This window comes from Scardinius erythrophthalmus (genome assembly GCF_964197995.2).
Source record: "Scardinius erythrophthalmus genome assembly, chromosome: 14".
Lineage (NCBI taxonomy): Eukaryota > Metazoa > Chordata > Actinopteri > Cypriniformes > Leuciscidae > Scardinius > Scardinius erythrophthalmus.
The window spans coordinates 16882988-16909323 of NC_138234.1; the positions used below are offsets into that span (position 1 = coordinate 16882988).

Here is a 26336-nt window from a genome sequence, read left to right on the forward strand (position 1 = left end):
TCATTTGCATGATTTTGTAGATGCGAGGTGGATTTTTAAAACGTCTTTGCTCAGTGTGGTGCTGACCTCTATATAACTCTTCTTTTGCCATTTTGTTTTGCTGTCCAAACTTGATATTTGCTCGCTGAACAACAGGTTTATTATGATTTATCTCACTCAAAGTCATTTCTTCTCCAATACCTGGTCTCCATGTTGACTTAAAAATTTGTTAGCTTTCACAGACAAACACCACATGCCACCTTGACTACGTTATAGTCTCCTCCTTTCATACATTTCAAAGCAAACACAATGAAAGGTGTGACACGACCGATTTGTGTGTGACCCAGTAGCCTCTCTGTCTAGAGTGGGGATGGGTGTCGCTGCTTTGTTGCGGAAGAGCGCGATGAAAATGGGGGGATGGGAAATGAGTGGAACTGGAAGAATGGTGGAGGAAAAGCCCAGCTATGAATACACTGCAGTCCTCATTAGCCCCTGGGTCCTAAAGCCCTCGGGATATTTGCCAAATCACAGACATTAGCAAAGAAAATGTACCTCAGAATAGTCAATGCACTGTTGTATGATTTTTTTGAAGCTGTTTATCACCACAGTCCATTCAAAACTGTATATAGCTGTTAGGTCCGTTTATGCTTGCCAAAAATAGCTTCCTGTATGAGGCCTAACACACTCACTGCCAATGATTGATGTACCAAATTATTACTTCAGTATTTGCAAGGCAGAGCTGCATTGATATTAATCAAACATATCATCCTTACAATTAATCAAACACTATCTTTAAAAAAAACCCATTTAGGATTAATTCAGCTAGAACTGTTTAACATGCACACTCGTTTTAAACTATATTTTGTACGTAATTTTTAAGTGCATTATTTATTTGTGGTTTTTGAGACTTTTTAAATACTTTTTTCTTAAATTCAAATACACACTCGGTTGTGATTCGTCTTTGCTTTCTAGCATCTGCCAAACTGCAACATAAAATCTGAATTCAACTAAAGTCTAAAATGTATACTTATCTCAGTTCAAAACGCAGAACATTTTAACTTGTTTTTCATTAAAAAAAACTGAAATCCCACACTAAAATCAAAACATTTACTTTTTTTAATCTGACCAATTTTCCAATCTATTGCAGGCATAAATAAAGGATGTTGTCTTCCCATCAAGTAGTATGAACAGGTGGTAGTTTTCCTCTGGGGAATTTTCACTCTTCTCCCTCCTGCGTTATGCTTCAGTTGTCTGCAATATTACTAAACAAGACAAAAATACCCTTCTGTTTTGTCAACAAGACCTTTGGGATTATGTATTGCAGTTGGAGACATTAATGAAACCCCAGGTTTTAGTCCCTGGACAGTTGATTTTCTTTACGATTGACCAATTAGAGAACCCTCTCAAAAACAACAGGTAAACTAACAAATGTACCCAGTGTTTTTAGCAGATGCCTTTATTGAACTGAAATCTCCACGGTAGGCTGATGTTGTCTAGGACATAATTAGGGTCTTTTATTTTTAGGTTCAACCATATAGAAAAGTGTTGTGGAAACTTCCTCCAGCCAGGTAGTCTGTAGTAGTTGACTGATAGCAGGTAAACAAAGGGAGAGGAGGTCGACGCTGCTGTATGTGCTAGTCGAGGAGGTTGGGTGTGTCTGTAGCGGGTGAATCCTGAAACAAACAAATTTAGATAAGGATAACTCGTCTACAAATGTGTTTGACCAGTAGAAATAGTCAAATAATTGCAAGTTGTTAAAATTACAAGCACATCGTTTTTTTTATATTTACCCCAAATGGTTCTGCAAATGCCCTGTAGCCGCTGTATAAAGGGTTTGGGATGGATACTAAAGCAGAGTTTCCACCACCTTTTGTGGAAGCACCATCTTCATCATCATTCTGTTGAACGATAAATAAGGCATTAAACATTGGCTTGGCTTTTTGGAGATGGCGAGAATTGAGGGATTTGAAATGTTGTGATTTGAAATTGCCATATGTAGCTCTCTAACAGATTTCGTTGTAAAGCATTATCTGTTATGAATGGTCAAATTCATCCGCACAGTCATAGATAGATAGATAGATCGATACAACACAGACAGACAGACCGTTTTATGTAGCTAGAAAACTAGTAGAATTAGAGTCAGACATTTATGTCAAGTTTGTACAACGTTAAAGTGTCTTTGTCAAGTCAAGATATATATCTGAAGCTCCATTACACCAACTTACTTTGAAGTACTGGAAGCGAAAGGCATCATTCTTGTGCTTGAGGAAATAGTATGCGAGCCCAGCGACAATCCCAACAATGGCGATGACAATCAGCACAGTGGTCACTGCGACACCGCTGGACTGAGAGATCGGAAGGACTGCTGGCACCTGAAAATTAGATTGTAAATTTCACTGTATGTAACACCATTAATGACTTTTATGATTAAAAAATATTATTTGAGAATTTATTTGTGAGGTCTAGTTTTTGACAAAGCTATCTTGGCTGTCTATTACTATGTCTACTAGACAGTACAGTACCCATTGCAGAACCATCTTTCTTGTAGCTCAAACAGTAGAGCGTTGGTGCTTGCAACGCTAAGGCCATGGGTTCGATTCCCAGGGAAAACAAGAACTGATAAGAATGTAAAAATGTGTACCTTAAAAATGCAATGTAAGTTGCTTTGGATAAAAGCGTCTGCCAAATGCATAAATGTAAATGTCTACTACTAATACTATGGCAAACAGGATGTTGACTTGCTTTAGCTAGTCTGGTGAAATTTGAGATATTTTGATATTACATTTAGGAATGGACGGATGGAGGGATGGACGGATCAGTGGATGGGTGGGTGGATGGGTGGGTGGATGGATGGGTGGATGGATGGGTGGATGGATGGATGGATGGGTGGATGGATGGGTGGATGGATGGATGGATGGATGGGTGGATGGATGGGTGGATGGATGGGTGGATGGGTGGGTGGATGTATGGGTGGATGGGTGGGTGGATGTATGGGTGTATGGGTGGATGGGTGGATGGGTGGGTGGGTGGGTGGATGTATGGGTGGATGGGTGGGTGGGTGGATGGATGGATGGATGTGTGGATGGATGAGTGGATGAGTGGATGGGTGGATGGGTTGATGGATGGATGGATGGGTGGGTGGATGGATGGATGGATGGATGGATGGGTGGGTGGGTGGATGGGTGGATGGATGGATGGATGGGTGGGTGGGTGGGTGGATGGATGGGTGGATGGATGGGTGGATGGGTTGATGGATGGGTGGATGGGTTGATGGATGGGTGGATGGGTTGATGGATGGGTGGATGGGTTGATGGATGGGTGGATCGGTGGATGGGTGGGGGGATGGGGTTTTGGGGGGTGATGGGGGATGGGAGGATGGGAGGATGGATGATGAATAGAGGAACGGACAGATGGACGGATGGATGGGCGGGTGGATTGATGAAAAGTGCAAAATATAACTGCTGCAATCTAAACCATTGGTGTAAATGCTGTTATCCATGATCCTCTAAATGAATTCTGCCTGTACATCCATAAAGCAAAGCAGCTTTCCAATATGCTCCATTGTACTCATACAAAAGTGGCCACTTACTGGAACAGATGGAGCTCTCAAAGGCCCATCAATGACATGGATCAGACCATTGATGGCTGGAATGTTCCAGTCCAATATAACCTTCTTATTCACCAGTTTTTGGGGTTGAGAGTTCTGTGGAAACCAATAAATCATACAGATTGCTTGACATTGTCTAGAAAGTGATCCCTAAACGGTGTAAAGCTGCGTGGGTTTGTTTACCTCAGCCTGACTGGTGGAATTGGAGGGAATTGTTACAATGAGGTCGGAGCCCAGGCGAGACCGGATTACAGTGTTGTGCTTCATGTCCTCGTAGTAGTGAAGACTATTGACGCTAGATATATGATACTGCAAATCCCTCAATGATAAAGTCTGAAAAAGGACACAAACTGAATCAAGGCCAGCAGAGAAAGAGCGTGTCCAAATGGTTCTCCTTTCTTTGTTAGTTTTCTTCCTCTTAGTTTTCACACTTAAAAAATGTTCATATGAGAATTATTTTTGGCTTATATTGATAATCACCTTGTTTGCAGAGAAACCGGCGTTATGAGGTACAAAAACTGTAATGTTTAATGATTTGTCGGACAAGGACTTCAGCAGGTTCTTGCCCTCCTCTCCATCCTCGGCGTACTTCAGTAAAGCCTGTAGAAGGAAACCGACAGGAAACATGACTCCATTGTTATGAAATTAGAGGAATGTTACTCGTTGAATATATTACTTAATTTCTGTTGGCAGCAATTGAGTGACAAAAAAATATATTCACTTCAGTTGTTGTTTTTCAATAAGATTTGTTTTTCATTGCTTAATTTTTCCTTTCTTTAACCAAAATTATTAAAAACAAAAAAAAAATTTGGAATGTTTTCCATCCGCATTCCATCCTGTTAGTCTTTTGCTTTTAATTAGAAAAACCAGTTCCTTGATGACATCATCCTCCAGGAAGTGGCATTATTTTGGAAGGGAAACAACAGCACAAACATCTCTAAGTTTTTGCAATGGATTCAATGAATTCTGTGATGTTTTGTTAGCTGGATTCCAAAAACATTCATCCTATCATCCTAACTTTAGCGCTTTATTTGCCTCCTTTTAATTTTCTTGACATTGGGTAAATTAATCAAAAGATATAAGTTGTAATTTATAATTAAAAGGATATGTTATAATTCATGTTTAAGAGACTGACCTTGAACATATTTCTGAATTTTGGGGTCAGAAATATTTTAATGTTTTTAAAAGACGTCTGTTATGCTCATGGTTGCATTTATTTGATACAAATTACAGTAATCTATTGTGAAATATTATTACAATTTAAAATAACTGTTTTCTATTTTAATCTATTTTAACAATCATAATAATTAATTCCTGTGATGAAAGCTGTATTTTCAGCATCATTACTCCAGTCTTCAGTGTCACATGATCCTTCAGAAATCATTCTAACATGCTGATTTGATGCTCAAAAACATTTCTTATTATTATCAATGTTAAAAACAGGTGTGCTGCATCATATTTTTGTGAAAACCGTGATACTTTTTTTTTTTCAAAATTCCAAATAACAGAATTTTGAAATATAAAAACTTTTATAACATGCTTAATGTCTTTACTCTCTCTTTTGATCAATTTAACGCATCCTTGCTGAATAAATGTACAAATTTCAGTCAGAAAAACCCAAACTTTTGAACAGTACTATACATTTTTGAGTTTACAGCAATGCACAGCACAAGTTTACTGTAAACATTGTAAACTCGACATTGTTTTCTGTAGTTACTTACTGTGTAAAACACTGAAAAATTGGAAGTGGAGGCAACAACCGAGGCCAAGTCTCCATTACAGAATTCCCCGTTTCCAACGTATCCAGGTCCACATTCACAAGACACCTCTGTATAAGAGAAAAATGGCTGTCATTTCTCATCAAGAATGTTTAGATTCTGTAAAATGTTAAATTACATTTTAAATTAGAAGCATTTCCTGACCATTCATCCTGTAGCAGTACGCATCGTACGGCCAACTGGCGTTGACTGGCTCTTTGTACAACACAATACCGACATGATTGTCTCCACATTTAGCAGAGGGAAACCGGATCGGATAGCCCACTTTCTTCCCATCAATCCATCCTGCCACACATAGATGCATTCCCAACTGGAACAATAAGAAAAGCTTTATTTTATAATGGAAATTATCCAGCCACTACTCCAGTTTTCACTGCCACATGATCCTTCAGAAATCATACTAATATGATTTGGTGCTTAAGACACATTTGTCATTATCAATCATTATCAATGTCTGAAAACAGTATTAATATTTTTGTGGGAAATGTGATGCATTTTCCATTGATCCTTGATGAATGAAAAATGTATGATTTAATAAAGATTTAGATTTTTTGTTTGCAGAACCGCTGTCTAAAGCTGCATCACATTTACCGTAGCATGGCGAAATTACATGAGCGATATTCTATTTCAATAGGAGTTTCGCAGGAGGGGGAAATGGTTCCCCATCCAGTTTCTGCTTATATTCAAGTTGGTCATGTGAATTCACTGCACCAACCGACAGAAAGCTGCTCGGTTTGAAAGTGACTTTGACTTTGTGTGAGCCTTGATTCATACATTGACAATAGGCCTTTTTTGGCAGCGATATTTTTTGGCACCTTAAAGGAGAACTCCGGTCAATTTTAACATTGAGCTCATTTTTTTGTACATTTGGAGTGCTGTCAATACAGAGAACAACGACAAAAATCGGTGTTGCCTACACCGAGTTATTCTATTTTTAAAATTTGCACCCTGTTGACTTCAATGGGGCAAGTACTAAACCTGCTTTTAGGCTCTTAACATCCTTGATGTGTCATTACAAGTGCACAGAAAATGTGAGTGATTCCTTCTGAGTGAACACGAGTGGATCTGACTGCAGTAGATGTGAAAGAAATGTATAAAAATTATGTTATTTCAGCCAGCGCAAATACCTGTGTTTACATCCTGTTTTCGGTTGAAGTCCAAAGTAGTCGATTGCCGAGTTCACGCGCATAGGTTTAGTTACCTATGATCACGCGCGTGAACTCGGCAATCGATTACTTTGGACTTCAACCGAAAACAGGATGTAAACACAGGTATTTGCGCTGGCTTAAATAACATCATTTATCAAGGATGTTAAGAGGCTAAAAGCAGGTTTAAAACTTGCCCCATTGAAGTCAACAGGGTGCAAATTTTAAAAATAGAATAACTCGGTGTAGGCAACACCGATTTTTGTCGTTGTTCTCTGTATTGACAGCACTCCAAATGTACAAAAAAATTAGCTCAATGTTAAAATTGACCGGAGTTCTCCTTTAAGCTCAAAAGCTGTTGCTGTTACGACACCGTAAATGCAGGATGTGTGCAGTCTTAAGTCGGGGTCAAATGTCACCTGTTGCGCATCAGACAGCTGCGAGAACGTAGCAAGAGTGGCTCCCTCAGCCTTACAAGCTTCCTGTGCTCGGATGAAATCCAGTTTATACTTCCCCTCAGAAGACCGCAGGTGGAAAACACCTGCAGTTTTTGCTGAAACGCAAGAATGAAAGAATTTGTTTCTAAGGTAAGACACTACAGGAAAAAACACTGTTTCATGTATTGGTCAAATCTGAGATTTTGGGCTATTTGGACAATTTTCAGATCAGTGGAATTGAAACATTTATTACACTTTATCTACTTGTGTCTGTAGATTTCAATTACAATACACATCTTTAAAAGCCGTGAGTCAGAAATCTCCACTTCAGCAGCACTTACATACACCAAACTTTGTGTCTTGCCTTAAAAAAAAATTGTTAACTTTTTGAATTGTAAAATCATACTGTGGAAATGAAGGTCTTTGCAAATCGCTTTGGGGTCGCAGCCACCGTTGTCCTCCAGACAGCGGTCAACAGGGGGCACCAATTTCTCCAAGCACTGGATTCCGTTTCCCACGAACCCCTTGCGACATTCGCAGTGCCTCATATTCTGCCACAAGGTAAATGTTACACATTTCGTTTAACTTTAACAGCTCTCGGCAAATAACAACAATGAAAAGCAAAAGTTCCACGTACAGGTCCTCTGTAAATGCATTCTGCGAAATCGCTGCAGCCACCGTTCGCCTCCTCAACACATCGGTTGATGGGCATGCAGATGCGTCCGTCTCCAGAGTATCCGGTCTGACAGGAACAGTTAACGTTGACACCGGTCTGCAAACAGTCTGCGTCTTCATGGCAGCCTCCGTTATATTCACTGCAAAGATCTGGAGCTAAAAAAAAAGTCAAAATGTAGGATGAAATTCTATTTTATCCATTGGGAAGCATCCACGATAAGACTACGAAGACTATGTACACTTCTTGTTTTCCATTACAAATACCTGAAAATTCTTAAATCAATATACATTTACTTGAGAAGGAAAATGATGGAAAGGAAATAAAGGAACATTTTTATTATTATTTTTTCATGTGAACATGTGAATTCAGAATAGACATCTTACAGTCAGTTAGTCTAAAGACCCGTTCACACCAAGGACGATAACTATAAAAATTAAAGCTGCAAGCAGCATTTATCGGGGTTCAAGCTATTAAGGCCTTTAAGGGCCACTGACATAATAGATGGAAAACACCATTTACAGTCAATAGAGGCAATTTACCATAGGAAATATATGGTTTTAAAGCTTTTTTACAGTTATAGCGCCACCTATGACTCCATAAATCCCGATGCGTTTTACGAAGCCAGGGATCACAGTGGTGTAAGACACTTGAGTCTATGACAAACGGCCTAAGAGTTATAAGCGATTTTGTACTTTTGGTTGCTGTAGCGCCACCTATGGGCCAATCGGGGTCATACTCTGATAGGTTGTCCCCAAATTGAGGCCTACCATCTGGCCAGGTTTCAAGTCTCTAGGCCTTACGGTTTGGCCTGCACGATGCGTTTTACAAATCCTTACAATTACAATAGGGTTTCAGCATTTCATGCTTGAACCCCAAATAAGAATGGAAGCTTTTTGCCATTTATAGCGCCACCTTTGGTCCGATCTGCATGAAACTCGGCATGCTTCTTCACCATGTTATGACACATATGCTCATCAATTTGGTGAAGTTCTGAGTTTTCATTTGGGATTTATAGGCTTTTTAGTGTATTTTGCCACGCCCCTTTTCTAAATGACCCTGTTACAGCCACCCAAATGCAAAAGTTCAACTTTTTTTTGATAATTATTGATCTAGAGAGTCCAGAAATGTCCTAGACTGGTCTGGTTTCGATCGGGCAAAAAACCAGGGACTAGTTCGCAAAAGTAGGTTTTGGACAAAATGCGACATAGCAGAAAATTGTTCCTGCCTAAATCGAATTTGGAGATAGCCATTTTGTCCGTCTTGAGCCAGGGATCACAGTGATGTAAGACACTGTGACAAACGGCCTAAGAGTTATGAGCGATTTTGTACTTTTGGTTGCTGTAGCGCCACCTATGGGCCAATCAGGGTCATACTCTGATAGGTTGTCCCCAAATTGAGGCCTACCATCTGGCTGGGTTTCAAGTCTCTAGGCCTTATGGTTTGGCCTGCACGATGCGTTTTACGAATCCTTACAATTACAATAGGGTTTCAGCATTTCAAGATATAGTTCTAAAAATAGTTCTAAATATAAAATAATAGCAGAGTCCACACCACAACTATAACATCAACACCACAGAGAAAATACATACGTTTTTAGAACAATGTTTTCCAGCTAATGAAGGATAAAAGCATTGACAGCCAATCAGAATCCATAATACTTTGAAGAGCTTTAGCATTCAAAGCGGAAGACAACATAACTGGAGCACGCGCTTAGAATAAACAGAATGATATTGTTTTTATAGATATCGTTCTTGTTCTTAATACAATAGATGTGATTCAAAACCCACCCGTGCAGTTGATGCCATCTCCTCCGTAGGGCGGTACACATTCGCACTGATTATTAGGGAGGCATACTGCGTTGAGATCACATGCGGGAGAGCAGACCGGTTTGACTACTGTTAAATAACAGGCAAAAGAGAGTGTTGGTTAAAAAATGATTTAAACAAACAACAAAATGCACTTGATAGAAAACCAGAAAATTAACATTTAAATTTATGAACTGCTGCAAAAAATCACTGCCCAAAAAAAAGAAGAAAAAAAAATCAGGATTTTGTCTTGTTTTCCAGTATAAAGATAACTGAACTTGTTTCAAGGTAATATATTTATTAATCATTATAAAATAAATACAGTAAATGTATAAGAAATGTGTTTATTTTTCATACACCAATATAATTTTTTCTTGTTTTTTAGTATAAACATCAGAAAATCTGGTTTCATTTAATATCGTCAAAATGGAATAAAATTTTATAAAAGTAAATTTGTCTTGTTCTAAATACTTTTTTAAGTACCTAAAATATTGAAGATTTTTTGTTTGCAGAATAGACTTCCATTGTAAGTATGTAATTGTATGGAGCCCATAAAGTGACATGGTGAAAAAATATGAGATCGGGAAAGCAAACATTTTGCGAATGAACACAAAGTTTGTTGGGGGAACTCAAGCGAACACAACATTTCTTGGTGGAACACATTTTGCGAGCAAATGTAAGGTTTCCTGGGGGAACGCAGACATTTTGCTAGCGAACGCAATTTTTCTGGGAGGAACTCAAATATTTTGAAAGCAAACACAAATTTCTTTGGGGAATGCAAATTTTTTGTGAGTGAACGCAAAGTTTTTCGGGGGAACACAAAGTTTCCCCGGGGGGGACGCAAACATTTTGCTAGCGAACGCAATTTTTCTGGGAGGAACTCAAATATTTTGAAAGCAAACACAAATTTCTTTGGGGAACGCAAATTTTTTGTGAGTGAACGCAAAGTTTTTCGGGTGAACACAAACATTTTGCTTGCAAATGCATAGTCTCTTGAGGGAATGCAAATATTTTGCTACAGAAAACAAAGTTTCTCAAGGGAATGCACAATATTTGCAAGAAAAAGCAAAACATTGACATAATGTTTCGACCCATCTCATTTTTTTTCCTCCACCAAGTCAAAAACATTTTCTGCGGTAATCTACGCAGATTTCGTCTCGTATTTAACCCCAAACATATCTTGATAATTCAATACAGTTTTCCCTGTGAAGCCTGCTCTTACCGATTTTTGTTTCACAGTATTTACCAGTCCACCCCTCTTGACAGAAACAGCTCCCATCACCATCCAGACCGTCATTACAATTGCCATTGCTGGTACAGTTGCATGCTGTGAGAAAAAAATGATAAATTGTGAATTATAGCTATTAACACAAAGTAGAGTAGTACAACTACCATAAAAATAAATTTCAATATAAAAAAGTCATCAGTCTCCAGTGAATTTAGAAAATTGAAGTTTATTTTTCTTACCCTTTTGGAAAATTCTCTAATTTTCTTCTTTAAAGCATAAACCTTGCTATATTTTTGTGAGATTAATGCAAAAGATTTAACAAAGACCAAAAACTATTCGAAAAGTTCGAAAACTGACAATGATTTCAATTAAAATGGTACCAGCCAACTTGTCAGTAGCTCTATTTTATCTCCTTCCAAAAGCCAATTTCTACCTACAGTTCTGTTAATTTTGGACTCGGTTCCTACATATTATGTAATACCCTGCATAATTATTCTTACAGTTGGGTAGTCTGATTTGCCTGTTCACTTAGTCTTCACCAATGATTGTGCATATTGCATAAGGAATTGGACTGTTTATGAATAGTTCACGGTTTTAAAACAGGGCTGACTGAATGGGTTACCTGTGCAGTTCGGCCCAAAGTGATTCCTTTCACACAGCTCACAGCCTGTGCCAACAAAACCACTGTGACATTTACAAGCTCCTGTGCCGGTGCGCCCATCATCGCAGTCTCCATGCTCTCCACACGGCGCCTCGAGACCACCAGGACACACTAAACCACAAACCAACACAGTTTTACACCTACTGGCTGCATCATTTCATGCAACATTTGTTCAATTCTCACCTTGACAGTCTCTTCCGAAGTGGTTTTTACAGCACTTTGCATCCCACGTCATTTTCGTACATATCCGACTACAGCCAAGCCAATCTCTGTAGGAGTTGTATCCGTAACCGTACGAGTACATACCGTAATAACTGGGCCGTCTGTACATGTAAGGGGAATAGGGTCGTCTACATATGCTAGTTCTGTTCTGTAAGAAAAGATCCGTCTGGATCAATGCATGCTACTTTGTATAAGCATGAGTCAATATAGTGCTGACTGCAAAAGCTTTGTTAATGCAACAGAACCAAAAATTATTTTAAAAAAAGTCAATAAAACATCATTAAACTAAAAAATAACAAAAAGTAAGTCAATAAGGGCTGACTGTTTAAGGTTCGTTAAAGCAACAGAACCAAAAAACAACAAAAAGTCAATAAAGTGCTGACTGCTGAAGGTATGTTAACGCAGCAGAACCACAAATCAACAAGATATGATGAGATGCACTCACTGTGTCTTCTGATCCGAGGGGACAACGGGATTGCGAACCGCAAGAACCGCAAAGTCCCTGAAAACAAACAACGTTAGGATGGCCCATGTGTTTTAATGTTTGAAATCACTTTGAAGCAAGTTTGTTGTACCAGTAGTGGAACTAAGTTGAACAAAAAAATGCTTTTCTGCACACATGTTTTTTTCCAATTGTGCTTTACTATTTATTTTGTGCCATTTTTGGTGATATAAATAATCTCACTTAAATTTCTAAGAGCATGAACATTAACTTAGTCTCAAATCAACAAGTTTTGTACCTTTATCTCTATGCTTGCGAAGTCATCGCAGCGAGCGCCAATGCTCGGCGGCTCCAGAAGCTGATCAATCCCATGAGCGATACCTGAATCGAACTGCATGTTTCGCGCTACGATTCTGGCATTGTTTCCATTGATTAAGATGTCACCCTGAAAATCAGTCAATGAGACGTGAGCAAATTTACATTCAAATGTCTAACAATAAAACGCCAAAGAATGAAACACTTCAAATGAATGGTGCAGGGTTTTGTTCCCAATCTCATATTTCAGACTTTTTTTTTTATCAGGATGTGTTAGCTAAATTGGCTTATGTCAAGTTTAAAATGTTCCACAAAGAAAAATTAAACATGTATTCATATTTCTAATAATAAATATTTTGTTCCAATTCTAATATTTTGAATTCTTTGCTCATTATTCCTCATCCAAATACTTACAGTTAAATCTTTGTTGCAGCTGAATCTGAGCTCTGATCCAATCAATGTTTCCAAGCTTCTCTCAGCAGTAAGAGCAATAGCAACTACCTGTAAACATACAACCAAAACAGTTTTGTGACCCTTAAAAGAAAGTACTATGGCAGTACCATGGTTCAGTGACGCTATCAAATGGTAACACCATGGTACTTTGATATATAAGGTGATTTCATTAAATGTTTTAAATCATTTCACAGAATTCATTTAGGTTTGAGTTTCATTTACTCTCTGGTCGCGGACTATGTGAGCTTTGAGGTAGGCTTGTAGTTTATCACGATGGTCTTCGCTGTACAGCCATGCCTTTCTATCCTCAGGGAGTCTGTTAAAAACGTCATCCGTTGGCCAGAACATGGTGAATGGGTAAAAGGGTTGATGTTGCACCACATGCATCAATTCCGCATCCTGTTAAGATGAAGACATGACAGACATGATGTTTTTGGAAGATGTTTGTAAGAATAATGCATCTGGGTTGATAACCAAAAAATCGGAATCTACAGCAAAAATATTACCTGCAGGAGCTTGCTGAAGATTTTGAAGCCATATTGTTCAGCAGCTGCTGTAATGTTCAACTGCAACATAAATTGAGTTTCACTTTGTGGAATGATATTTTGATTAAATATTTTATTTTTTTACACAAAAATGGGAGCCATTGGTTGAGTTACATACAGTAGCGTTGATATCTGCCTTGCCCGTTAGTTCGTACGGAAAGAGGACCTTGTCTATAAAATGTATGACTCCGTTGGAGCACTCAAAGTCACTGGTGATGATCTTTGTATTGTCATTGATGTACACAACACCCTGAGAGACAAAGGCATATGGTTCAGATCAACTTTTCCACCAAGGGGAAATGATTTGCAGAGATATTTTTTCACTTTTGTAGGGGAAATTGTAATAATCACCTAATTAAATGAATCTGTGTTGTCTTTTATATGTAAAATTATTAGATGTATTCAATTTAATTAATCAATGAGAATAATATAGGTTATTGCCAGTAAAATTTTATCAACCTCCACAAAAGTAATTTTTACACTACAAACATGGCATTTATCGTTTTCTTAATAATGCTTAATTATTTTCAAAGGTGGAATAATTGTGTTTTCGCCTCAGCATCTTGAATTTGGCATTTTTTTCCCCAAGCCACTGTTAATTTCCGACCTTAATTCAGAGAAAAATTCAATATCGAAAATACAAAATGTGTTTGACACTTCAAGTACTCACATCTCTAACGCTGAAGCGTAATTTATATCCGCTACTGGTGACAACTTCTTTAACAGATTTGAGGTCTGATTCACGCAATTCTTCACAACTGACAATGTGGTAACGCAGCAGATCTGGCATGTGACTTGAATTTATCCATGGTTCAATCTGTGGAGTCTGTCATGACAAGAAATTATATGAAATAACAATAGAAAAGATTTGAAAACTTTTTGATTTGTGCAAATGTTCAATGGTGTACACTATTTCAAAAGAAAAAAAAGTGCCTTCGCACTCGAAAAACAACATTTATTATGTAACGCCTACTTTTTTACTATCCAATCAATACTGATATATTAAAAAGTTTATTCTTAACTTCTTGAATATCAGGTGACATCAGATTAGGTAAGCAAAATTCTTAGCAAAGGGGATAAACTGACTTATAATGTTATAATATTTTTGTGTGATGCAGTTTGTCGGAGCGCAGCATACCGAAAAATTAGCGACATAATCTGCATGAGGAGCAAACAGAGTGAAAGGTCCTTGACTGTACAAATCTCGGACTCTCGATGCCTATAACATACACATATTTCACATTATTATTGTAAATATATTTCAAATATATAAAGAAATTAGCTAGTTTAAACATGCACTTACACCGAAACTTCTTCGCAACCATGCTGCCTCAGGAATACGAAGAAGCTCCTGCAATAAATTCAGAGATTCATTTTAAAAGCAGAAGCTGTTGTTTATCACGTTTGGTCAATCATTATATTTAACCTAAAATTCATCTTAAATGATACTGACTCTACTGACAGTTCCTGCACACTTAAAACCATCTCCTTTGTAGCCAATATAGCATGTGCAATTACGTTCCCCATCACCGAGGTATCTGCAAACAGCATTGATACTGCAGTCGCCATTATTCTGTAATAAAAACAAAATAAAGATTATTGCATACAAAAATACCTTATAGATTTAAAATAATTTTTGAAGTCTTTGAAATCTGTTACCTTCCGACAAGGATTAACTGCAAAACATCTATGTCCAATGGAAGTAAAACCAGGCTTGCATGCACATGCAACCTGTAACAAATGTAATGCACAACATTTTAATGTTCACCTCTTAACATTAAAGGAGAAGTTCACTTATAAAATGAAAATTCTGTCATCATATACTCACCCTCATGTTGTTTCAAACCTGTATGAATTTTTTTCTTCTGCTGAACAGAAAGGAAGATATTTAGAAGAATGTCAGTAACCAGGCAGTTTTTGGGTCCCATTGACTTCCATAGTATATTTTTTTCCTACTATGGAAGTCAATGGGACCCAAAAACTGCCTGGTTACTGATATTCTTCTAAATATCTTCCTTTCTGTTCAGCAGAAGAAAAAAATTCATACAGGTTTGAAACAACATGAGGGTGAGTATATGATGACAGAATTTTCATTTTAAAAGTGAACTTCTCCTTTAACACTTGTTGTTAGGCGTTAACTATAATTGGTGACACAAACCCTGTTTGGTCCGGTTTTCATGCATAAAGCATTTTTGTCACATCCTCCATTGTCCACTAAGCAGGCGTCTATTTCTGTAGTGAAAACACAATTACACAAGTTTAAAAAAGTAAATGCTTGCAGACAATGCAAAACTGATAATTGAGCCCAATACAGAGCCCTGAGGCACACCCATCACATGTACATGAAACGGTAAATAAAACATAATCAATGCTAATTATAATACTAAATTAACATCAAAGAAACCATAGGCAGCAGACCAAGACCCTCTGCACAACAACAACAACACTATAGGAATCAGAAAAGTTTTAAATGCTAAACAAAAAAAAAATGTCGCACAGATCCATTTATGCACACGTCAAATCTAAAACACAAATTTCATTGGATCCATGTTACCCATTTGGATATTACAGGAAGTGAATCACTCTTTTACCGAGACACACAACCCCATCACCAACGAAGCCGGCTTTACATGCGCAGCTCCTTTCACCGGGCGATGTTTTTGTGCAGTTTGCATTTGTGGAACACCCTCCATTGTCTGTGGCACATGGGTCAATTTCTGTGGAAGGCGTATGCAAAGCATTTACAATGTGTATTAAGAAAGTAAACAGGGTGAATATTGATTTCACTGTCACTGAGAAAACGACAAACTTAGCAATGAAACAGACAAACCTTTGCAAAAAGTCCCGTTACCCTTATAACCAGCGGTACAGGAACAAGTTGGAGGAGTCCCTGAACCTCCTGAGATACAGCTGGCAGAATAATATTTAACTATAAACACTGATGAATGTGTTAAAAATATAAAGTGCCTTGTATGTATATTTTACATACTTACTTGGCATTGACATCACAAACTCCACCACAGGCATCATCAACTACCGCTGCAAAATACACATTTTTATGACGTCAAAAGTGCATTAAGGTAAGAAACATGCGATCTGACACAAAATGTTGCCATTTGACCTTAATACTGACCAACAGAGCAACTCACTCCCTTCCAACCTTTGAAACAAATGCATTGCCCATTTCCCTCCATACCGTCCAAACATTTGCCATGTTCACAGTGACATTCTGCCGAATAAAAAAAATTGCTTTACAAGGGTTTGTTCAAAAAAAATTTGAACAACGCTAACAGAATGCCAAGATCGTAGAATAAAAAAAAATGCTCATAGATGTTACCTGACTTGCAGTCTTTTCCGTATCTCCCAGGTTCACACATCTCACAGGCCGTCCCATGGAAGCCCTCTTTACAGAGACACTCCCCGCTGCCGAACAGCCCGTCCTGGCATTGACCGTTGTTGGAGCACCAGTTATCCACAGTTCCAGGACATTTGGAGCAATCATGCCCAAAGTATCCTGGACAGCAGGAATGGTCCTGGAAGGAAAGTTATTATGAGGTCTGAATCTGAATCATCTTGGAATCTGAATTTTAAAGGTGTAAACCCAACCAGTCCAGCACACAATACTCCGGTCCAAAAAGCATTTCTAGTTCCGCGATCTTGATTTAACACCGAAATGTGTCCAAACAGAAGTATAGCTTGCATATTCAGTGTTGCCACAAGTGGGCGCTGTAGAAGAGACTTTTATAAACTCTTCTTCTATGGTTAGTTTTTTCTTTCAGGGTCAATGAATGTCAAGACGAAGCAACAGTTTGAAGTTTGTTAAACTGTTAACATGTTTATAGTTCAGTTTGAAATAAAGTATGAATATAGCACAGAGCCTTACATCCTTCCTCGACATCCTTAAAGGGATAGTTTACTGAAAAAAATAATATTGCCATCATTCGCCCTGATGTCATTCCAAACTTATAAGACTAAACTTCGAAAAACACATGATGACATTTTTAATGAAATCTACAATGTTTCTGTCCCTCCATTGAAAGTCCAGGTAACCAAAACTTAGAAGATCTAAAAATGTCAAAAAGTCGTCATAAAACAAATCCATATGAATCAAACACTTTCATCTAAGTCTTATGAGGAGATACTTTATATGAACAGATTTAATTTAGACTTTTATTTACAGAAACCTCTCAGATTTCATTAAAAATATCTTAATTTGTGTTTCGGAGATGAACCAAAGTCTTATGGGTTTGGGGGGTAAATGATGACAGAATTGTAATTTTTGGGTGAACTAACCCTTGCACCGTCCTCATTGAAATTGATGGATCTGTAGCGTAAACTCAAGTATAAGTGCCCTCAAGTACATACAACTGGACTGTGCACCACAACTAGTGACGTCTGTTCAGTAAGCTTCAGAACTTAGAAAATTAAGTACCTTTGTTGTTCTCAAACAGTCAATGTGACAGCCCGGCACCATTATTCTCTTTTTTCCAACTTTAGCCCTGTATTTACAGTTTGACTTCATATTTGGAGGGTACTTTGGCTGTATCTGAAGAAACGATGAGAAGAACGAATCATAAACTTCCTTTTTCTTACTTTTACCATTATGAATAACATGAAAGTTAAGAACAAACTAAAACAACAATGAACCCATCTTACAGGTTTGGCATCATAGAGGCATTTTGGTGCAGCTGTACAATCTCCACAGCGGCCCTGCAAAGAAAGCAAACGTTCCTTAGCTTTGTTCGTAACGCCACTTCGAGAAAGTAACCTCAGAAGTACTTACAGAAATTTTTAAAAACACTTCTTTACTGCAGTGGTTCTTGTGAAGGTCTAAGACACGTGGGATCCCGAACACTGTGCCATGCCTCGTCTCAGTGAAGCTTCCGTTTATGGGAACGTCATTGGCCATCGTCTGGAGTTTAGGAATAGTTAATCACAACTATTTTCGTCTAAGCACTGTATAGAACATGAGTTGTTGCCAGTTGTGCAATACCTGATTTTCAGTGTCCACATAAAACATGATCTGAGTGCCATTTCCCAAAAACGTGTTTTTGAAGAGTCCATGGCCCAAGTGTTCAGGAAAGAGTTGCTCGCTTATAATTACATGATATTTTACAATGTCTTTGCTCTGTTGAATAGAGACAATTTCGTCAACTTCATGACTGATAAGATCAAACATTGTTTCAAAAAGTTTCACTCACCAGTTGTGTAGAGTTTGTTTTATTTAGGTACTCTTTAATGGCACTGTCATACGGGACAAAAATGGTGTAATCTCTAGTTGGGATACTGTTTTCCAAGTCGTAAAGCTAAAAAAGTAGAGACAACTATGCTTGTGTAACAAAATCAATACTCAGTTATTATGTTACTCTTTTTGGAAATATTGAGTAAGTTATATCTCTGGGTAAATGGCAGAAACTCACCAGTGCCGCCTGCCTGAAAAGGCTGAATTCTGGCGTGTTGTTTAGGAGCTTCATCAAAGTGGGAGGTGGTGGAGGAATATCAGATAGAGCGGGTCGAAGAACCTGTGAGAAAAACAGATTTGTTATGTATAAAAATGTTCATATTTCACAGAATGAGGTGAATAATATGGCCTATTTCAGAAGAAAATCTGAGTGATCCTGGTAAAAAATTTGCCACCACAAAGCTAGTTTGCCAAGGTGCTGTTAAAGGAGAACTCCAGTCAATTTTAACATTGAGCTCATTTTTTTGTACATTTGGAGTGCTGTCAATACAGAGAACAACGACAAAAATCGTGTGTTGCCTACACTGAGTTATTCTATTTTTAAAATTTGCACCCTGTTGACTTCAATGGGGCAAGTTTTAAACCTGCTTTTAGGCTCTTAACATGCAAATTTTAAAAATAGAATAACTCAGTGTAGGCAACACCGATTTTTGTCGTTGTTCTCTGTATTGACAGCACTCCAAATGTACAAAAAAATGAGCTCAATGTTAAAATTGACCGGAGTTCTCCTTTAAGATGTTCTAAATGTTTTTAGGTTGTTGCTAGGGTGTTACTATGCAGTTGATAAGGTGTTCTAAATGTTTTCAAGGCAATTCTATGCAGTTGCTAAGAGGTTTTGTGTGTGTTTAAGGGATTGCTATGTTGTTGCTATGGTGTTTTAGGTAGTTGCTAGGGCATTGCTATGCAGTAGCTAATGTGTTCTACATGTTTTTAGGCCATTGTTGCTATGCAGTTATTCTGGTCTCTAGATATGTCTTGGGTCCCTCCTTTTATGTAAGTCCATGGGAAATCCCATTTTCTTGTTTGTTGTAAATTCATTGCACAAAAAGTGTGGAATGCACTGAAGTTTAATACTTTTGGTTTGGTATTTTAAAAACCAGACACCATCTTTGCAAAGTTGAATTACCGTGTCAATAATGTGAATGCACCCATTTATTGCCTTGAGGTCTGGGACAAGAATGGTAGCATTGCCGATCATGAGCTCCTAGGGACACAAGGGTGAACAGGTCAGTGAAAGATGACCAATTTAAGGCTGTAATTAATCCGAGGGGTGGGGTTTGTGTGACCGTTACCCTGCCGTTGCTTTGCACCTCCCATTTAGACTTTCCTATAGTCTGGATTGTTTTACCAACTTGCTGCAGTAAGTCTTCAGAGGTGTAGATCCCCTCTAAAAAATGAACTCTAGACAGAAATTGCACACGGGAAATTATCTCATGGTATTTATTCTCTTCTGCAAACCTCATAAATCAGTTCTCAATGTCAATCCAAACACATACTGCAGAAGGTGAGGCAGCCTGTAATAATCAAACCAAAAAGCCTCGTCTGAAACGCTGAGGTTCTTGAAAGCAACTTTAGATGGAACCAAAGCCGTGACTCTGCTGTCACTCTCAATCACTTTGTGCCTCTGAAGACAAACACAAAAATGTTGTAGAATAATATTTGTTTAATAAATAATCCTTTTTCTCTTTCAATCAGGTCACTATAATTTTTTGTAAACAGACTCATTGACAATTTACTCGAGTAAAGATGTACTTACTTTAAGGTAGCGATTGAAATTATAAAACACAGAATTTCCATCTAGCTCCTGAAAATAAAAACATTAATAAAAAAATGGGTTACACTTTATTTTAAGGTGTATTTGTAACAGTGTAATTATATATTTAAGTACTGTGTAATATTACTTAACATGTACTGTATAGGGGTTAGGGTAGGATTAGGGTTTGGTTGAGGTTTAGTTTAATTAGTTTAATTTACTGTTATTACTATGGTAAGTACATGTAACATATGTAACAAATGAATTTGATCCAAATCAGTTTTTTGGAACAAATCTATTGTGAAAATGTCCATTGTGTATATGTATTTGTGTGTGTCCATGATGTTGACAGCCGATTTAAATCCTTATGATTAAAAGAATGCGTCATCTTACCATAAGCATGTTTCCATAACACGTGAGTCCATCACCTTCGTATTCTCTTGGGCATGTGCATTCACGTGTTCCAGGACTCTTCAATTTACATAAGGCCTGGAAACATTATCGGGCAGTCGTACAACATTACATACTAGCATAAAGGAGTTTTAGCCTTAAATTTAGCCTCATTTTGCACGGTTATTATGTTATACATATCTCTGCAAGGATGAAATACAGACCAGAGAATGGCAGCCTCCGTTATCTGACAAACAGGGGTTGACGATTTTACAGTTGATGCCATCTCCCATGTAGCCTTTCTTGCAGCTACATTCATTCTGAACAGAAAAATAAGTTGAGCAAAACTCAGGTCTGGGTGTGCAATGGTCATTTTTCTGGTATTAATTCAGTCTCTTTCCTAAAGTTCCTTTGGAGAATTGCAAACTTGCATAAGTCAGACAATAGTTGTCAAACAATGAGTATTTCTAACAACTCGAAAATGTGTCCTGGGCAAGTTGACCCGGACTAGAGAAGACACGTAGATGCAAAACACTTTCAATTAGAGCTCCATTTAATCCCAATACTGTCTAGGAGAGACAATTGATATATTAATATTTGTCTGTCCTACAGGTTAACTGTATCCTAACTGTATACCAGGTTATGGTATCAGGATCATTACCTGTCCTGGCGCAGTCGGGGAGCAGTCTGCATTTTCATGACATCCACCACGACTCTCCAGCAGGCAGTTATTGATCTCCACACACAAACTCCCATCACCGGTCCATCCTTCCCTACAAACACAGTTCACCTTTCCAGCATCGTACGTACACATGGCCTATTAAACACACACACACAAAAAAAGAGTTAAACCGACTTAAATACATGAACATTGTCATATTGCGCATGATTTAGCAGGGTGTAGTATAATAACGAATACAAAAGTTGGCTTTCATACTATTTCTGCTGGTTTTCATAGCATTTCCTAACCTTCTGCTGATGTAACTAAGGCTGGTGGGAGAAATTACATATACAGACTACTTTCTAAGTAGCAACACATTTCACACTGTAGGAGTAGCTATGAAAGCCCATTTCCACCACATAAGAAAAAAAAACATTCTTTGGTAAAATGTGAATATGACATAAAAAGTCGAAATTAGGACATCCTCATTTTTTTCCCTTTTTTTTTGGCTCATCCCCAGTCTCTCTCTACAATTATTTATTGACCTTCTTGGCTTCATTTTAATGGTGGCACACTCCCAATTAGTTTATTATTATTATTTCAATATTATCTTCACTCTTATGGCAATTTTCACAAAGGGCCAGAGGTTTCTTAGCTCATATTGCCCTCAGACTATTCTACAGGGTCGGCCATTTATATGGATACACCGTAATAACATGGGAATGGTTGGTGATATTAAAGTCCTGTTTGTGGCACATTAGTATATGTGAGGGGGGCAAACTCCTCAAGATGGGTGGTGACCATGGTGGCCATTTAGAAGTCGGCCATCTTGGATACAACTTTCGTTTTTTCAATAGTAAGAGGGCCATGTGACACATCAAACTTATTGGTAATGTCACAAGAAAAACAATGGTGTGCTTGGTTTCAACGTAACTTTATTCGTTCATGAGTTATTTACAAGTTTCTGACCACTTCTAAAATGTGTTCAATGTGCTGCCCATTGTGTTGGATTGTCAATGCAACCCTGTTCTCCCACTCTTCACACACTGATAGCAACACCGCAGGAGAAATGCCAGCACAGGCATCCAGTATCCGTAGTTTCAGGTGCTGCACATCTCGTATCTTCACACCATAGACAATTGCCTTCAGATGACCCCAAAGATAAAAGTCTAAGGGGGTCAGATCGGGAGACCTTGGGGGCCATTCAGTGTGTGAAGAGTGGGAGAACAGGGTTGCATTGACAATCCAACACAATGGGCAGCACATTGAACACATTTTATAAGTGGTCAGAAACTTGTAAATCACCCATCTTGAGGAGTTTGCCCCCTCACATATACTAATGTGCCACAAACAGGACTTTAATATCACCAACCATTCCCATGTTATTACGGTGTATCCATATAAATGGCCCACCCTGTACTAAAATATAATATATTTCTAATGAAATTACTACATTCTAGCAAATATGTTAATCCTATAATGGAAAGTCTGATTCATTCTATTGACATTAACATTCGGTTCCTTTTTGTGCCAGCAAAATACAGCTCTGATTAAATGATAAATTATGTAATCTGATCAGAATTATCAGGTTTTTTATTTTTTTTATTTTTACACATTGCATCCTTAAGTAACTTCAATGTAGTTATCTACTTTTTGTTTTACTCTTACAACAGAGGTGCAAAAATTCAACCCTGGCCAATGCTGGAAATCATTTTCATGTGCCAGTTTGAATCAAATGGGTGACTTTGAATCGCTGCAACTTCTGAATTTTGATGTTCTAGTAAAAACAGGGCAGACATCACTTTATATTTGAGGGCTAGAGGCAAACTGCCGCAAAATAAGGGAAATACATGTGTCTCACATTGACGTCGCAGCCTCCTCTCTTAGGCTGGAGGCAGAGATTGGTTTCAGTGCAGGTGTAACCGTCTCCTTCGTATCCAGGCAGACAAACACACCTACAGCACAATATGCAATAGATCAATAACACGCCAAAGACAGACGCCGATTAACAAGTCAGCACATTACAACAGTTAAACACAAAGACACTGACACAGCTAAGACGATTGGTTTAATGGGCAATGCAGAGTAAAAGAATGGGGTTGTAAAAAACATAAAAATAACCAGCCCGTTCTCATCCTAGGGCGTCATATATTGACGCTTTTGACATTTTGTCTACATCGAACGCACATGGCACCCTTTATCGTCAATATGAGACGCAGATAGATATGGGCCAGAAGGCGCCTCCTAGCGGTCTAACCCTAACCCTACCCCAGACCTAAACCTACCCATAACCGAACAAAGCTCTGTGCGTCTCATATTGACGCTAAAGGGTGCCATGTGCGTTCGATGTAGACGAAATGTCAAAAGCGTCAGTATATGACGCCCAAGGATGAGAATGCGTTGAAATAACGTTTGTCAAAATACTGGCCGAAAATGTTGTCTAAAATAAAATAAAAATCTGACTGTAAAATAAAGTAAAATAAAATGACAGGAATTGCAGGGTAAAAGTATTTGATTGTAAAACAATCAAATATCAAAAATATTTCTAAAATTAAATTAAATTAAATTAAATAAAACAACCCTGACTGTAAAAAATAAAAAAAATAAAAAATAAAATAAACATCCGGGCAGTCTATAATGATCTACACATCATGCTCAAGTGACACTAACATGGTTTGTCCATTGTTGTAGACACATTTGGCGTGAACGTGGCAGTGCACAAGGACGCCGTCTGAATTGCAAGGGGTGGCGGTCTGGTCACAAAGGTCCCCTGAAAACCCCTCCAGACAGGATCCTTTCCTACACAGCCCCATACTGCCAGGCCTGCTATCACAGACGCCATGGACACAGCGGCAATCTACAGGACCGAACAGAGCGCAAGGAGAGGAGAAGGTCACGACCGCTGGTACTGCATCAGCGGCGGGTCACGGTTTGGACATAGAGATAGAAGGAGGTACTTTGAACATAAAAAAACATTTAAGGTTTATAACTTCACCTTCATCACAGTTCTCTCCATGTTTGTTGGGGTCTGAGCAGAGGTGACACCCTACGCCCTTAAACGCTGGTTCACACTTACAGGAGCCGTTTCCATAGATGCCGTCAAAACACTACGGACGGAGACATGAGAAATAAACAGCGACACTTTCTTCTGCTGAAGTCGCGTTCATACGGTCTTCATACTAACATACTTACAGTCCCTTTATCATAACATGGGTGCTGGAAACCTCCAATGCACGGCTTACAGTCCGGCCCATAGAAACCACTGCAACACTGCGGCGTCTGCAAACAAGACGGCGAAACATCTCACAGATTATTCATTATAAATAATTCAGAATATTTATTGATCAAGACATTTGAAGGAACTGAGACCTTGTTTTCATACCATCTGAGTAATGTTGCAGTATTTGGCACAGCCTTCCTCTAAGAACGAGTACGACCATCGGCGATCAGGAATGGGCTCGCAGCCTTTAAGATGACCTGTCTATCAAGTGGGGGAAAAAACGCACGAATACAGCTTTTGTTTGAATAAATTATGTTCAACAATCTTGTCAGAGGTGCTCATGTTCTGATTCTCTTCATTTGTAATTGTAATGTTGAAAACCCATTCATTTAAAATGTCTTTTAACAATTGCGTATTGATTAAAGATGTCTGATTTAGTTAATAAATAACTGAAATTAGTATTACCAGCTCAACACTTCCAGGTGGACATTGTGTCTCATAAAGATGACTACATCGGACGCAGGAACCCTATGGAGAGAAGCAAAAAAAATTGGAGAATTCATAGAAAATCTTTATTTACCCAAATAAATAAATGAATTATATTTGACAAACAAACAAACAATTAATAAATACAATTATTTATATTATTATTAATTAATATATATATATATATATATATATATATTTTTTTTTTTTTATTAATCAATTTCAGTGTTTTTACAATTCCATTTGGAAACTTGGCCATGCAAGTACACTGTGAAAAACATTTAAAATTATGTTATGTATAAAGTTATGTTTAAATATTGTGACCAGTTCGTGCAGAAGCCAGAATTATAATGTGGGATGACTATAATTAACCTATGATTTTATTTACTTCACATAAATGTGCTTAATATTTAGTGCTTTGTCCTAGAGAAGATTCTGGTGTTGATCATTTATTTTACTGGCCACATGTACAAGAATTATGTCATCACACATTAACATAAAGATCTCAGTAAAAAGGCACCTACAAATGTGATCCTGCTCCCATTTATGTCACAACGATGGGGCATTATGGGAACTATGGAGGAAGGTACAAGAACTCCATCGATCAGGTGAATGATTCCATTGGCCGCGACAATGTCTTTCGTTTCGAGAAGTATTCCTTTATCACCCAAAAAGACTCTTCCCTGTGGATTGATTGAGAGGATGTAAAAGCAACAGTCCCATTATTTTCGATTTCTTCTTAATGTACTGCCAGTAAGTCACCAAATTTTTGTATTGTATTGTGAATGAGGCCCAAAACATTTGCCCCAAATCTTATAAAAATGTCTCAAGGCCATCAGGAGTTACAGTCAATGCAATCAATGAAGGACAGTCACTTACATCCTCAGAGGCATTGATCCTTAAGATCTCACTGGCCATGGTCGTAATCTCAGACATGCTGGCGAGCTGGTCCACAGTGATCTAAGTATAAGATACATGATATGATATGTTATCCATTGCATAACTATGGAACTGGCCAAACTGTTTAAAAACTCAAACATACATTTAGTATTATATAAGTCACTGACCCAAATAGTCAGCTAAATACTGCACTTACTGACAAGTTTAAAGACTAATTAAAAGACTAATCAAATCAAATTTGGTCTGTTAGCTATAAGGCTATATATATGCTAGTGTACTGACACTGACACATAGTGTACTGAAATTGACAGTAACCTTTTAGCAGTTGGAAAATGGTCCAAAAGTATGGCTGTCTAAATGGAAACCACTGTTCTGCCAAAGATCTGACAAC

General features: G+C 38.0%; 1 protein-coding gene across 1 annotated transcript in view; it reads right to left on the minus strand.

Moving 5' to 3' along the window:
• Nucleotides 1–568: 568 nt before the first annotated feature.
• stab1 (stabilin 1) overlaps nucleotides 569–26336 on the minus strand; it is a 36406-nt gene continuing 10638 nt past the window's right edge. Inside the window, exons 17-69 of the mRNA XM_081384670.1 lie at nucleotides 25925–26005; nucleotides 25570–25728; nucleotides 25025–25087; nucleotides 24722–24820; nucleotides 24532–24618; nucleotides 24335–24446; nucleotides 24010–24196; nucleotides 23201–23294; nucleotides 21340–21495; nucleotides 20903–20998; nucleotides 20682–20777; nucleotides 20292–20339; nucleotides 20032–20159; nucleotides 19828–19936; nucleotides 19662–19739; nucleotides 18714–18815; nucleotides 18495–18599; nucleotides 18287–18421; nucleotides 18077–18205; nucleotides 17950–18003; nucleotides 17726–17839; nucleotides 16631–16826; nucleotides 16427–16522; nucleotides 16287–16332; nucleotides 16124–16203; nucleotides 15885–16010; nucleotides 15452–15525; nucleotides 14953–15024; nucleotides 14747–14866; nucleotides 14597–14644; nucleotides 14432–14512; nucleotides 13964–14119; nucleotides 13412–13543; nucleotides 13255–13314; nucleotides 12971–13147; nucleotides 12710–12796; nucleotides 12279–12425; nucleotides 11984–12040; nucleotides 11500–11686; nucleotides 11278–11427; nucleotides 10650–10754; nucleotides 9410–9517; nucleotides 7584–7777; nucleotides 7353–7497; nucleotides 6929–7062; nucleotides 5509–5674; nucleotides 5308–5414; nucleotides 4067–4186; nucleotides 3770–3919; nucleotides 3569–3682; nucleotides 2205–2351; nucleotides 1770–1877; nucleotides 569–1652 (exon numbers count right to left, since the gene is read on the minus strand). Of these exons, the coding sequence (XP_081240796.1) occupies nucleotides 1614–1652; nucleotides 1770–1877; nucleotides 2205–2351; nucleotides 3569–3682; nucleotides 3770–3919; nucleotides 4067–4186; nucleotides 5308–5414; nucleotides 5509–5674; nucleotides 6929–7062; nucleotides 7353–7497; nucleotides 7584–7777; nucleotides 9410–9517; nucleotides 10650–10754; nucleotides 11278–11427; nucleotides 11500–11686; nucleotides 11984–12040; nucleotides 12279–12425; nucleotides 12710–12796; nucleotides 12971–13147; nucleotides 13255–13314; nucleotides 13412–13543; nucleotides 13964–14119; nucleotides 14432–14512; nucleotides 14597–14644; nucleotides 14747–14866; nucleotides 14953–15024; nucleotides 15452–15525; nucleotides 15885–16010; nucleotides 16124–16203; nucleotides 16287–16332; nucleotides 16427–16522; nucleotides 16631–16826; nucleotides 17726–17839; nucleotides 17950–18003; nucleotides 18077–18205; nucleotides 18287–18421; nucleotides 18495–18599; nucleotides 18714–18815; nucleotides 19662–19739; nucleotides 19828–19936; nucleotides 20032–20159; nucleotides 20292–20339; nucleotides 20682–20777; nucleotides 20903–20998; nucleotides 21340–21495; nucleotides 23201–23294; nucleotides 24010–24196; nucleotides 24335–24446; nucleotides 24532–24618; nucleotides 24722–24820; nucleotides 25025–25087; nucleotides 25570–25728; nucleotides 25925–26005 (5961 nt within the window). The 3' untranslated portion in view covers nucleotides 569–1613. The remainder of the gene's footprint in view (nucleotides 1653–1769; nucleotides 1878–2204; nucleotides 2352–3568; nucleotides 3683–3769; nucleotides 3920–4066; nucleotides 4187–5307; nucleotides 5415–5508; nucleotides 5675–6928; nucleotides 7063–7352; nucleotides 7498–7583; nucleotides 7778–9409; nucleotides 9518–10649; nucleotides 10755–11277; nucleotides 11428–11499; nucleotides 11687–11983; nucleotides 12041–12278; nucleotides 12426–12709; nucleotides 12797–12970; nucleotides 13148–13254; nucleotides 13315–13411; nucleotides 13544–13963; nucleotides 14120–14431; nucleotides 14513–14596; nucleotides 14645–14746; nucleotides 14867–14952; nucleotides 15025–15451; nucleotides 15526–15884; nucleotides 16011–16123; nucleotides 16204–16286; nucleotides 16333–16426; nucleotides 16523–16630; nucleotides 16827–17725; nucleotides 17840–17949; nucleotides 18004–18076; nucleotides 18206–18286; nucleotides 18422–18494; nucleotides 18600–18713; nucleotides 18816–19661; nucleotides 19740–19827; nucleotides 19937–20031; nucleotides 20160–20291; nucleotides 20340–20681; nucleotides 20778–20902; nucleotides 20999–21339; nucleotides 21496–23200; nucleotides 23295–24009; nucleotides 24197–24334; nucleotides 24447–24531; nucleotides 24619–24721; nucleotides 24821–25024; nucleotides 25088–25569; nucleotides 25729–25924; nucleotides 26006–26336) is intronic.